Source organism: Stegostoma tigrinum, chromosome 1 (genome assembly GCF_030684315.1).
Source record: "Stegostoma tigrinum isolate sSteTig4 chromosome 1, sSteTig4.hap1, whole genome shotgun sequence".
NCBI classification, from domain to species: domain Eukaryota; kingdom Metazoa; phylum Chordata; class Chondrichthyes; order Orectolobiformes; family Stegostomatidae; genus Stegostoma; species Stegostoma tigrinum.
In genome coordinates, this window is record NC_081354.1 from 72271073 (window position 1) to 72283485 (window position 12413).

Here is a 12413-nt window from a genome sequence, read left to right on the forward strand (position 1 = left end):
TTTTCTATTTGGGAGTGCTTACCCCTGCTAAATCATAATTTGGTCAGGCTGGCTGGCTAAATTTAGAAGTTTTCAAGTAGACCCATAGCTGGTGAGGAAACTACTGTGTGCAGTTTTGAAAGAGCCTCTGGGTAGAACAGCAGGAGCAAGTCAGTGCTCTGTGAGTCAGGGTGCCCTAAAGAACATGAGACAGATATTGAAAAGCCCTAAACCAGGCAGAAGAATTTAAGGGGAAGGAAACCTGCATCCCTGCTGGATGAGCAGGTAGTCTGACTAACAAATGTCGTCTCATCAAATTTTGAGGAAGACCAGGTTGTATTGCAGATGTGCATGCGAATAGTGAGGGAGACGGCTTAACTAGTGGGCGAGCAGCAGGGCAGCACAGCTGGAGCTACATACCCACCTCACAACAGGAGTGTTTCAAAGCATTGGAAGCACTCCTCCCCAAAGTAAAAAAAACAGAAAAATTCATACCTCAGAAGTTGCACTGCAGTTGTGACTGCCACAGGAGAGTCTCAAGTGCAGACAAAACAATATGCAATGCAGAGCCCAATGAACTGGTGAGTGTGTACCAGAGGATGGATGTATCTGACCCAGTCAGTCATCTGTAGGATTTCTATGATTCAGGAGGTTAAGCTATTGTTGTGCACGTAGACTGCCAACTTCTGGATTTTAGAGCGTTCAACTCCAATTTACCTGCTAATTTGACAGATATTCTATAATATTTTGTGGAGAAAAGTGCTGAAACACTTTTATTCTGCTCCTAGAATAATTTTGATTTCACTTTTATTTCGTTTGAAATTTTTCTACTTACTAAAATTGTAATATGCGTACTGATGATTTGGCTACTTTATTCACTTAATCAAATATTTGGTCATAGTAAACATTAGAAATGTAAATATATTCTTGTCATTAGGAAGGATTTACAGCTAAGTTTATTGCAAAGAGTTAAGTACTTTGTATATTGAACATAGCACAAGGTGGCAGTGCGTGTTCAAAACATCGTTCTGAATTTACCAAGTTGATATTTATGGCAGTTTAAAACCACTAGCCTGTTTGTTAAAATTAATCTTGTTATAATAAGAAATGTATTCACTATCCATATTTTGTGCAATACTATTTCAGAAAACTAAGAATGTACAGGTTTACAATTCAAATGTAAATGAATATGATAAATCAATATTTAAACCTGACCACTTTTGCCATTGAAGAGATAAATGAAATTAGGACGGAGTATTGTACCAATCATCACTTGTAACAGAAATTTTGTTTCATGTGAAATTATTATTTATTATTACAGAGTAATTGTATCAATCTTGACTTGTATTTTTAGTTAACATTTTATCACTTCAACAGTATTATATGCATTCATACAAACATGCTCATCTGAAGTTGAAGGAGGTTGAAGACTTAAATAATTACAGCAGAAGAAATATTTAGAGTTGACTGTAAAGGAGCAGAATCTTGCTCAATGGGTAAAAATTGATATTTGATTTGTATATATTTATTTCTTGCATGCAACTTTTAAACACCTGTTTAATTAATGAAACTTAACGTGATAGATAAATATCTTCTTGATTTCCTGTTTTGTTAGAAAATGTAAAGTTTTGAAGTATGAACTATATATATAACCTGGACTCTTGTTAATGAGTCTGCTCCAATTTCTGTCAATTTAATTAAACCCAAAGTTCCATAAGATTTAAAAACCATAATTTCAAAAAATGATAAAAGACAAAAACAGTAGACTATGTAAGTACTTAAGCTTAATCTTTCTTCTCCACCCACCACCATTTTCTTTAGTACATTTTCATTTTATAAACAACTGTGATTGATAACTTGAAAGGAAGTTGTTAAGTAAAAGTAATTTAATGATTAAATGAATAATCAGTAGATAAATAACTACTGCTGTCAAATCTATATTAATCCGCGAGCTTTGATGCACGATCACAGTAATTCATGCAGAATGATGGTTAAATATAAAATACCTTATGACAAACAGAATTTCATGCAGTATTCTTTACAGTTGATTTGTAGTCAAGAATAATATGCAAGTGCTTATTTTTAAATATATCCTTCAATTCAGTCATGGAAGCCCATGTAGTTTTCTGAATTATGAAATTCCTGGGTTTTTTGATTGTTAAAATTATGAGTACAACATTAGTCTGGAGATTTGCTCAAGACGTGGAGCAAGATTTTAACTCATTCAAAACCGATTTCATTAACAGATTTAATATCAGGCACTTAATTTCTAAAATATGATTTTTGAAATTAATTTGATAACAATGTGAAAGAAAATATTAGAAATAATTCATGATATTTAATACTAATTCACCTAAGCTGTTATGATAGAAGCAACGTCTTCTGCTTTATTGTGATTGCTTCAGTCCCTGTTCGTACATAACACTTTCTGGTCACTTGTACTATTAAAAATTTTTAAATTTTCAGTGAGTTACATTTCAGAGTTTTAGAATGCAGTATATGTTTCAGCAGTTATATATCAGTGACCTCATCATTCTTATTGAACAATGTTAACACCGATAAACTAAAAAAGATTTTGTACAAAGGTATTTGCTCTCCTTTTGTTACTAACAGTATCATATAGTTCACTTTATGCGGAAGTTATTAGAATTTTTTTTTCCTTTTTGACTTGTCTTCCGATTTGGCCTAAACACTTCAATATTGCTGTAATATTATCAGATAGTGTATAAATTTCACTTCTGCCTTGGTTAATGATCTCCATGAATCCCTTAGGATGAGGAGCTGGCTCGACAATTGGTGGAGCTGGGATACAGGGGAAGTGGAGAGGTGCTGAAAAGAGAAGAATTTGAAATGAGGAAGGCAGCTGCTGAGGCTGCAAGACTTGCTAAGAAAAGCCAGAAAAAGTGAGTATATCCTAGCTCTGATATAAGCAGCTATTCATGATTTTATTCTAAAAGACAAACAGTTGCTTTGGGTAAATTATGCCCATCACCAGGGTGATGGAAAGGAAGGAGGAGTATATGTTTCTACCTTGTTTCGTTTAGGAAATGCATATCGCTGGATTTTGAAAGCATAATGAATGCTATGCATTCCCCCTGCCCTTCTTCAAACAGTAAAAATACAAAGAATTACAATAAGGGAATACTTGTACTTGTTGTAATACATTTAGAACAAAAACAAGCTTATTTTAATGCTAGTATTAAGACAACAGTACTGGATGCTGAGTTTTGGTACCATTTTTAATGAATAAGATCCAAAAACACAAACAGATGTTATGTTTTTACTCAATTTTCCACATTTTATAATTTCAGAATTCTTTATATAGTAATACTTGAAATTAATTACTCCAAAAAGCATTTTGAAACATACAACTTTAGCGTAAAACTTTAAACTGGAAAGTACAAGGATGAACAGCTGCCACTACTAATCAGAAATAGTGAAAGAAGGAAGGGCACATTTAGGAAAAACCACTTAGGTACATTGACATGCTGCTCTCAAGTACACTAATTCTTCCATTCTTTCAACAATTTCATCTTAAACATACTGAAGGTTTGTATTTCTGTTGTCCAGATGGAAGCCCTAAAAACTCATGGCCTGACAACCTAGGATAATACTGATATGTATCCAGCTCCGATCCTCACTGATGATCTTGCATACGTTCACAGGTTAAGCTTAATTAAACGGAAAGATATGTACCTTAAGAAAGAATAATTTTTACGAGGCCAGGGATGGACCAATTTCATCATTCAGTAAACTATTAACCTATCCCAGTAGATTATATTACTTTGCCTACAGATTCTGGCTACTTCATGTTGATTTTGTGCTGCACAAATGTTCTCTCTAATCTCTTGTATGCAACAACTAATGTTAGCCATCTTTATAGAGGTCAATGACAAAGCATTGCTTATACCTTAATAAGTGCTTATAGGAGCCTGAGCATTGTGGGCTATTGTGAGATTTGTGGCTGAATCAGATGAGAAAACTGATGAGGCTGATATCATTGTTGGGAGCATTTCATTCTAACATTCCAGAGCAGCATCTGGTGAATTCAGAATCAAAAATAGAAATTGTTGGAAAAGCTCAGCAGGTCTCGTAATATCTGTGGAGAGAAATCAGAGTTAATATTTTGGGTTGCTTTTGGAGGAAGGTGACTGAGGGATGATGTTACAGGCATTAATAGGGATGGTAGAATATGAGCCTTGGCGGGAGATTTGCAAAGCTCTAGTCAGTGTGAGATATTGGAAAGAAGATTGTGGTACTTATACTGGCAGAGTGGAGAAGGTCATTGACCTTCTTACAATTGTGTCCACTCCTTCAGACAGCTCAGGCTATATTGACACTGGTGGCAACCTTCCTTCAAGCCAGCATGATCATGTGATGAGGCATTCACTACTGGTCCTAGGGGGAAGAGGACATCTCCTGCCAGCACCACACTGTCCGACAGGATTTCTTGGTCCCTATCTGCAAAACATGGCGCAGATTTCCTCCTGTCAGCCATGTCTGACACAAATATCAGGAGCCACCCAGGGCAGTATCGGATGACAGTGCTTGCCTAATTGCACAATGGATTTTTAAAGATGACACATATGCAAAGGATGCCTGTGAATGCTAGGATATCTTGAGTGGTGAATTGTTTGGGGAATGACAGTGTAAGATGGGGTCAGAATTGGATGTTAGGGATGGCATAAGGGGTTGGAATAGGTAATTAATTAGGGAAATTTGGTGAGTTATGGTAAGAAATCCCAATCAGATTTGTGACAGAAATCCTTTCAAAAAACTTAATGCAATTCAGACTAAGCCAAAAGAGCGTCAGATTCAGCCCACACTTTCTGTCTCATAAAACTTTTACTGACCTGCATAGACAGTATAAGCTGAAGGGGATCAAAATTCCAACCTGATGAAGGAGAAAACATGAGTGCAAGATTAGGGAGTTGAGAAGTCACCCTTAAGCGAGTTCCAAAATGCACGTGAGAGAGATCCATTATCGTTGGTCTCCTTTTGGTCAGAAAAACAAAACAATTGGTTGAAGCACTTGAAAAATTGGTGCCTATTTACACGAAAGTGTTTGTATGACATAACATTGAATGATTTTATTTGTTGGTCATATGTATTTTATAGTGAGAAAAGCAGAAAAACACAGTGAAAAGCTATTCCACTGTCACCACAGTCCAGCACTATTTTGAATAATTTTACATAAGAAGAGAATATAAAGATCTAGCTCAAAGAAACTCTATCAGTCTTGAGCCAGCTCATCATCATTGATGCATGTGCTACCGGTACCCCAGGCACAAGGAGAAACATGTAGCTGATGTGCCATGGGACCTGAATGTGCTGCTTGGAAAATGTGCTACTCCTGTTTCTCATTGATTTAGAAACCAGAAAGATAATAAGTGTGATGGGAATGATGTTTTTATACCTGTTGGACATAACCCATCAATTAACCCTTGCTCCACTTGTAAATACTGGGAAAGAAAAAACGGTAGAAGATGAACTTACTATGGTCAGCAAACTGTGAAACCCTTGTTTCTGAGGAGTTTATCATGCGAGTGTGTTTTAGCATTCCAGTGAATCTATTTGGATGATGGCAGACATTGAATGAGGTTTTTTTGGATTTGTGGTATCAGGACTTTGGGGTCAACTCCTGGTCTTAAACCCAATGATCCTGGCATGTCTGCTGATGTGATCTTACTGGAGATGGGCAAATTGTTTGCTGGCCCATTAAACCTGAGGTGGCAGGAAAGCCATTTGTAGCACACAAAGCCAGCATCTGTGCTTGGCAATGTGGACAAGAGGAGTGCATGGCAGGAAACCATGGGATGTCCTACATGGGCATATTTAAAGAAGATATAATGGTCTCTCAGTCTTCTTCCAAGAGACAGGCTATAGACACGTTTCTGGATCCATTCTTATCTTGCCCTTGGTTCAAATTAATTGGATGCCGAAATGTACGGGGGACGTGCTCTTATGCAGGAGTTTTGAGGTTGTCTGTTGGTATCTCCTCAAGACTGAGGGAATGGGAAGATTTCATCTATTTCTGAAAGGTAAACTTGTATGGTAACAAACAGGGGCATCATAAATTTGTTCAGGTTGTGTAGAGTATTTTTGAGCATCTTTATGCCCCGAGGATTACAATCATTATTCCTGCCAGCAAAATTTAAATAATCCAGCTCTTGGATCAGATTGAGATTAGAATAATGAGAATTTTTTTAAAAACTCGACTTTTTTTTTAATCAACCTGTTCAGAGATGTTATTACTTATCTCTGGAGCAGGTGTGAATTGAATCCAGGATAGGGGTAGGGGCACTACCACTGTGCCACAAGAACTCCCTAGCATAATAAGAATAATTGAACTCAAGGTAAAACTGCGTACATCTGTGTATAATAAAACAACTCCTCTTTGTTAAATGCTGGTTGCCTGTCGAATATTTGTCAGTTAAGTCAAGTATTGTTACTATAAAATTTGATCTTCTGGTAGTAAGGAAAATGTTGTGCCAGAAATTGATACTCATAGTACGTAATGGGATGTGTCATATCAAATTACACTCTGCTTGACATATGAGAGAGTTCAGTGTTTTTTGATGCAGTGTAGCTTGCGTCATAGAATAATGATAATCAAGGAAATATGTTTGAGATGAAGTGATCATAGTGCTAACATTCACTTTGGTTTCATCCCAGTACAGCCGGCTCTGCTATAATGCAATAGTTATATTTCTGTGCAATATCGGGTTATAGAAAATCGTGCTATAGAAATAATGGGAGCTGTGGGAAAAGTGGGGTTCGGGGCAGACCACTGAACAAAAATCATTCAAAAATCACTCAGAACCATAAAACAAACACTTAATTCATATCTAATAATGAAATAAAAGCAAATTTAACACTTTACCTTGAATAAGTGTCAAGATGACTTGATGGAGGAGGAGGTTGTACTGTATCTCTCTCAGAAATCAGTTCATGACAAAGTCAGCAAAATGCTTACATGATGCTAACATGGAGACTCTTTCAGTGCTAACATTGTACATATTCAGGACAAAGCCCATGAAATGATCATGTGATATCAACATGTACTCCTCTGCGCACCGATGGAATCACGTTATAGCCAACACAAGTTCACGTTATAGAAATAACATTCCCTTATTCATCAGTCTTGTTGCAGCCAGTTCACATTGACGGAACACGCTTAATAGCTGAGCTGACTGTAAATGGTTAGATCATAATTAGCTAAAAAAATGGACAATATTTCTTGGCCATATTTTTCAGGAAGAATAGTACAAATCTAAATTAATGGACCATGGTATTGTGATTTTTGATATTCTGTAAAATCTGGTTGTTAAAACCTGGCAACCTTCATTCTGGTTTTTCTGCCCCTCTTGCTTGTCTGCTGTCTGCCCCACTGGCACAACTGTGATAATGAGCTTTCAGTGAAGGGATCCAACTTTACATACATAAGCAACATGTTCACCTACATTTCAATGAATAATTTAATGGGCAGGCAGAAAAAGGATTATCCCAGCATTCAGGCTGTGAGATTGTGGACACCTGGGTGCCTAGCCACTGTTTGTTGAGCTTATTGAGTTAAGAGTTGATTACAGGCTTTGATAGCAAAAAAATGGTATTTTGCAAGTAGACAAAGCTATTGTGGACTCCTGCTTGAACAAGTTCACTTGAGGTTATTAAGATATATTTCAAATTAAATGACCATCCTATTTATGATAGCTCTGAAAATTCTAATAGCTTGAAAATTTTATAGCCATATCTACACCTGGATGGATCTTGTGGTTACTATTTTGTGGTTAGAAGTTATTTTGTAAATGGAAGGGATTGAAAATGTGAAATCACTTTTTCCTTTCTTTTAATAAAGTAATCTTTTGTGAAATAAGCAGAAAATATTTAGCTGGAGTTAAAATTTGAAATGTGCATACTTCTGTTGCTATATACATATTTACAGCAGGGAATTTGTGCATTTCGACATAGACTGAGAAGACAAATAGAATTAATATAATGAAATATTTTTCTGTGTTATCTCTGACCACAGTAATTTGTGATGTAAATATGCCTTTCTGATGGTGATACAAGTATTCGCGTGGAAGCTGGGTCCTGACATGATTTAATGCTATCAAAGACTGTTCACACGACAATGAAGACCCCACTAAGGACTGGAACTCAGTACCTGTAAAAACACAACAGGAGATCTTTAGTAAATGGCCACTATAAACCTAATTATTCTTTCATAAATAATGAATGTATAGTTGTGTAAGAAGTTTGGGAATCAAAACCATGTCCTCCAACTGATTATGTCAAATCAGGCATGTATAAAGTTAAACATCAATAGAACATTTCACTGTCATACTCCTTCCTCAGAGTTGGAAGCGGAAAGATCAACGTATCCTTTAGGCTTGAAAAGAGGAAGAAGTGAATGGGGATGGTTAGGAAACAAAGTATATCGGTACAAAAACAGATATACCTCAAAAATGCAGCAGACCTGGCAGCATTTGTGAAGAGAAATCAGAGTTAAAGTTTCGTGTTCAGTGATCCTCCTTCTTCAGAACTCATTTCGGTAATTAACAAGTAGAAGTTAATAGATTGAATGACCTACAGACTGCCTGCCCAATATGAAAAAATATTTCAGTAAAGTAAAACAAATGATATTTGATGAAAATGTCCAAACAATTATGATGATGAACAGCTAATACAGGGAAAAAATTAAGACACTAATAAGATTGGAGTAAAACAACAACAAAAAAGAAAACAGAAAATGCTGGTTGCACGTAATAGTTTCAAAATAGAATGGTCTGCGTATATATTTGAAGCATTTATCCACTTACCCCCCAACATTTTCCATCTCTCCCTGTGTGCTGATGGAGCCACCATAATCTTCAATATTGCAAGATGGGGAAACAAAATGTGGTATATAGCTAAATATTGATATTGTCGAAATTTGTACTAGTGAGATGCAGCGTTTATTGAAATAAATGAGATGCTATTCCTGAAGTTTGCATTTGACTTGGTTGGAGCAGAACGGGAATGGAAGAAGAAATTAAATTAACACTTGATTACTCTTGTTGTCACTTGTTAGAATCAAAAACTCCAAGATTAAAAGTTGAATGTGATTAGACCCTCATTTTGTCCCAACCATTTTCTTTGATCCCCAGTTTTAAAAATGCACACCTTAGTTACCAATGGACAATTCTTTGATCTGACAGACTTGTTCTTGAAATTTAATTTAGATTGTGGTTTCTGTAATCATGTCCTTTTGCTTTGGTCAAGGTGGCCAGGTAAATGTAACTGAAATAAAAATAAAGTACTGTAGATGTTCGAAATCTGAAATAAAAACTGAAAGTGCTGGAGAAATCTAGCAGGTCTGGCTGCATCTTTGGAGAGAGAAGCAGAATTAATGTTTTGGGTCCGATATGATTTTGTGTTCTGAAGAAAAGTGTTATTGGACTCGAAATGTTAACTTTGTTTCTGTCTTAACAGAAGTACCAGACCTGGTGATTTGGCCCAGCATTTCTGAATTTATACCAAACTAAAGGTTTGTGTTTCAGTTAAACCATGTTTTTTCACTAACGCCAAAATTTTTCTTTCAATGGGAATAGATTTATTTTCTTTTTCTCTGTGGTTGGTTTGCTCACTGAGCTGGTTCGTTAGTTCGCAGACACTTCATTACCCTACTGGACAACATCATCTGTGCAGCATCCGATGAAGCGCTATTGTGTTTTCCTGTCTGCTATTTAAATTCTGGGGTCTGTTAGATTTGATGACCTCATTTCTTGTTTTCCTTCGCAGTGGCCTATATGTAGGGTCTAATTCTGTGTGTTTGTTGATAGCCTTCTTGGTGGAGAACCAAGCCTTTAGAAATTCCCATGCTTGTCTCTGTTTGGCGTGTTAGGATCTTGGTATTGTCCCAATCGAACTGGTGGCTCTCCCTATCTGTGTGAATGGAGGTGAGTGAGTATTGGTCATGTCTTTTTGTTGCTAATTGGTGTACATGTTCTCTTGTGGTCAATTTTCTTCCTGTCTGTCCAATATCATGTTTTTCGCAGTCCTGGCATGGGATTTTGTATGTTATGTTGGTTTTGTCCTTAGTGGGTAAGGGGTCTTTGGTTTGAGTTCGCAGTTGGCGTAGGGTTGACATGGGTTTGTGTGCTACTCCGATGCCCAATGGTTGTGGGAGTCTTGTGATCAGTTTGGATATGTCTTTGATGTATGATAGCATGATGAGTGTGCTAGGGCATGCAGTATCTTCCTGTTGTTGATCGTGTGATAGGCATTGTTGGATCCAGTTGTTTGGGTATTTGCTGTCCTTAAATACTTGGTGGAGATACTCTTCTTCTTTTTGGTGTAGTTCTGGTTGCAACATTGTGCTGTCACTCATTTAAATAGTGTTTTCACGCAACTTTGTTTGTGGGTGTTGTGGTGGTTATTGTTGAAATTCAGTACTTGTTCAGTGTTTGTGGCTTTTCTGTGTACTTTCGTCGGGAATTCCCTGTTGGCCCTATGTTCTACCAAGACATCCAGGAATGGGAGCTGCTCATTCTTTTCTTCTTCTCTGGTGAATTTGCCAGTGAGAGTGTTGTTTATTAGTTGGTACGTCTCCTCTAGTTTAGTCTGTTTGAAAATGACATGTGTCATCCGCGTATCAGATTCATAATTTGGGTTGGATTTGTGGAAGGGCCGTGCTTTTGTGTCTCTGCATCACCGATTCTGCTATTAGTCCGGAGATATGTGATCCCATGGATGTCCCGTTGATCTGTTTGTAGATGTGTTCTCTGCATCACTCTATGATCACAAATCTGAACCATTTTTCAATCTGCACTAGATTTTTCAATATGATATGACAGCAGAAATAAAATACAAAACTGCACATGTAATCCGATGAATGTTGTTTAAAATTCCTGGGTATTGTTTGGATACTCCCTCTTTGTATTACGTTTCATAACCATTGGTATGCATTGAAGGGATTTCACTTATTTGCTTAAATGGCAACTTACAACTTGAGTTGTTTAAGTTTCAATATTCTCGTGAAAAAATCATTTTTTTAAGTTGAGAAATCAAATAAATTGTGGGTATATTAATTTCATTAAACTGCCTGGCAAAGGCTTGTTCTTATGACTGCTGATCTTTCAATCTTATAGTCTACACAATTAATTATTTATTTACCCCTCTCTATCCTAACTGTTAGCTAAAATTCTCTTGTGCAGGACCTAGTCTGAAAATCAGGATATATAATACTAACTGTACCAATTGAATTCCAAAAGAATTTGGCTGAATTTGTCAGGCATGACCTGCCTTTCATAAACTCATGTTAGCTTGGAACTGTTGCCTTTATGCTTGTTAAATGTGCTTGAATTGCTTCATTCTTTAATACATGCCAATATGTTCCCAGTATGGATATTAAATTTGCATCTAATGAATCCCCAGGTTATGCTTCTGACATAAAAATCTAAAAATTGCAGTAACTTTGCAGAAGTTAGTTTACAATTTTTTTGTACTGCCCTGAGCCTAATGCACTTCAAAAACAGTTGCCACATCTCCCCTACTTATTCCATCACATCCTTCGGTATTCTTGTACAAATTCCATGCAGTTGGGATGACTTGCTATAGAATTTTGAACATTCACAGAAACAGGGTATTTCTGGATTAAAAAAAAACGTTTTGTCAGTTCCTTCATGGGTTATGATATATTGTGTCAGGTATCCTAAAAGACTTTGCTCTTGCCCTACATGTGACCTGGAAGTGGACAAAGCTGTTCTTTGTGATGTGAAAGCTAGTTTAAACATGTTGTTTAAGGGCAGAATTATTTTATAAAAATGTATTCATAATCATTTCTATTCTTATTCCTATTTCCTGGGGTTAACAAGGCAGAGTGAGGTGTAGTAGGAGGAAATGGTGACGCTCACAGCAGGATGGAAGGAAAGTGCAATTGTACTTGGATTCACTTTTCTTGCCCACTTTAGGCTATTAAACCCAATCCAGAAGAATGGCTCTAACCAAAGCTTTTTTGTGGAAGTTGAAAGCATCTTCTTTCCAATACTGAGGAAATACCTCTGTCCACTTTAAGGGAAGTGAATAAAAGCTGGGTACAGTCTTTGACCATCCTGAATCCACTGTTAATGTTTTTCCTCTCCTACTTTTCAACTCCAGATCAAAATTCTAGTAACGGATTTCCTTTTGTTTGTACTGGAGTTGCTAGTGTGCCATATAGGTTTGCACCACACCTGAGGTCACAGTAATGGACCTCAATGCTGAAAATAAAATGTAAATATGATTCTTGCATTAAAATGGCACAGTTGGATGTGCTAACTTGCTTTCACGTTTCCATTTGGCCCCTATGTCCCACCATGCTTTTGAATTGATGTCAAGGCCATTATTTATGTTGTTCAAATTAAAATATTATTTTCACTGGAGGATTTGATTATGGACCAGCTCATAACATT

At 36.7% G+C, this 12413-nt stretch overlaps 1 protein-coding gene across 3 annotated transcripts in view; it reads left to right on the forward strand.

Moving 5' to 3' along the window:
• cfap299 (cilia and flagella associated protein 299) overlaps positions 1 to 12413 on the forward strand; it is a 536770-nt gene that overhangs the window by 19211 nt on the left and 505146 nt on the right. For all 3 annotated transcript variants that reach the window (XM_048559854.1, XM_048560025.1, XM_048559940.2), the window contains exon 2: positions 2752 to 2882. In XM_048559854.1, the coding sequence (XP_048415811.1) occupies positions 2752 to 2882 (131 nt within the window). The remainder of the gene's footprint in view (positions 1 to 2751; positions 2883 to 12413) is intronic.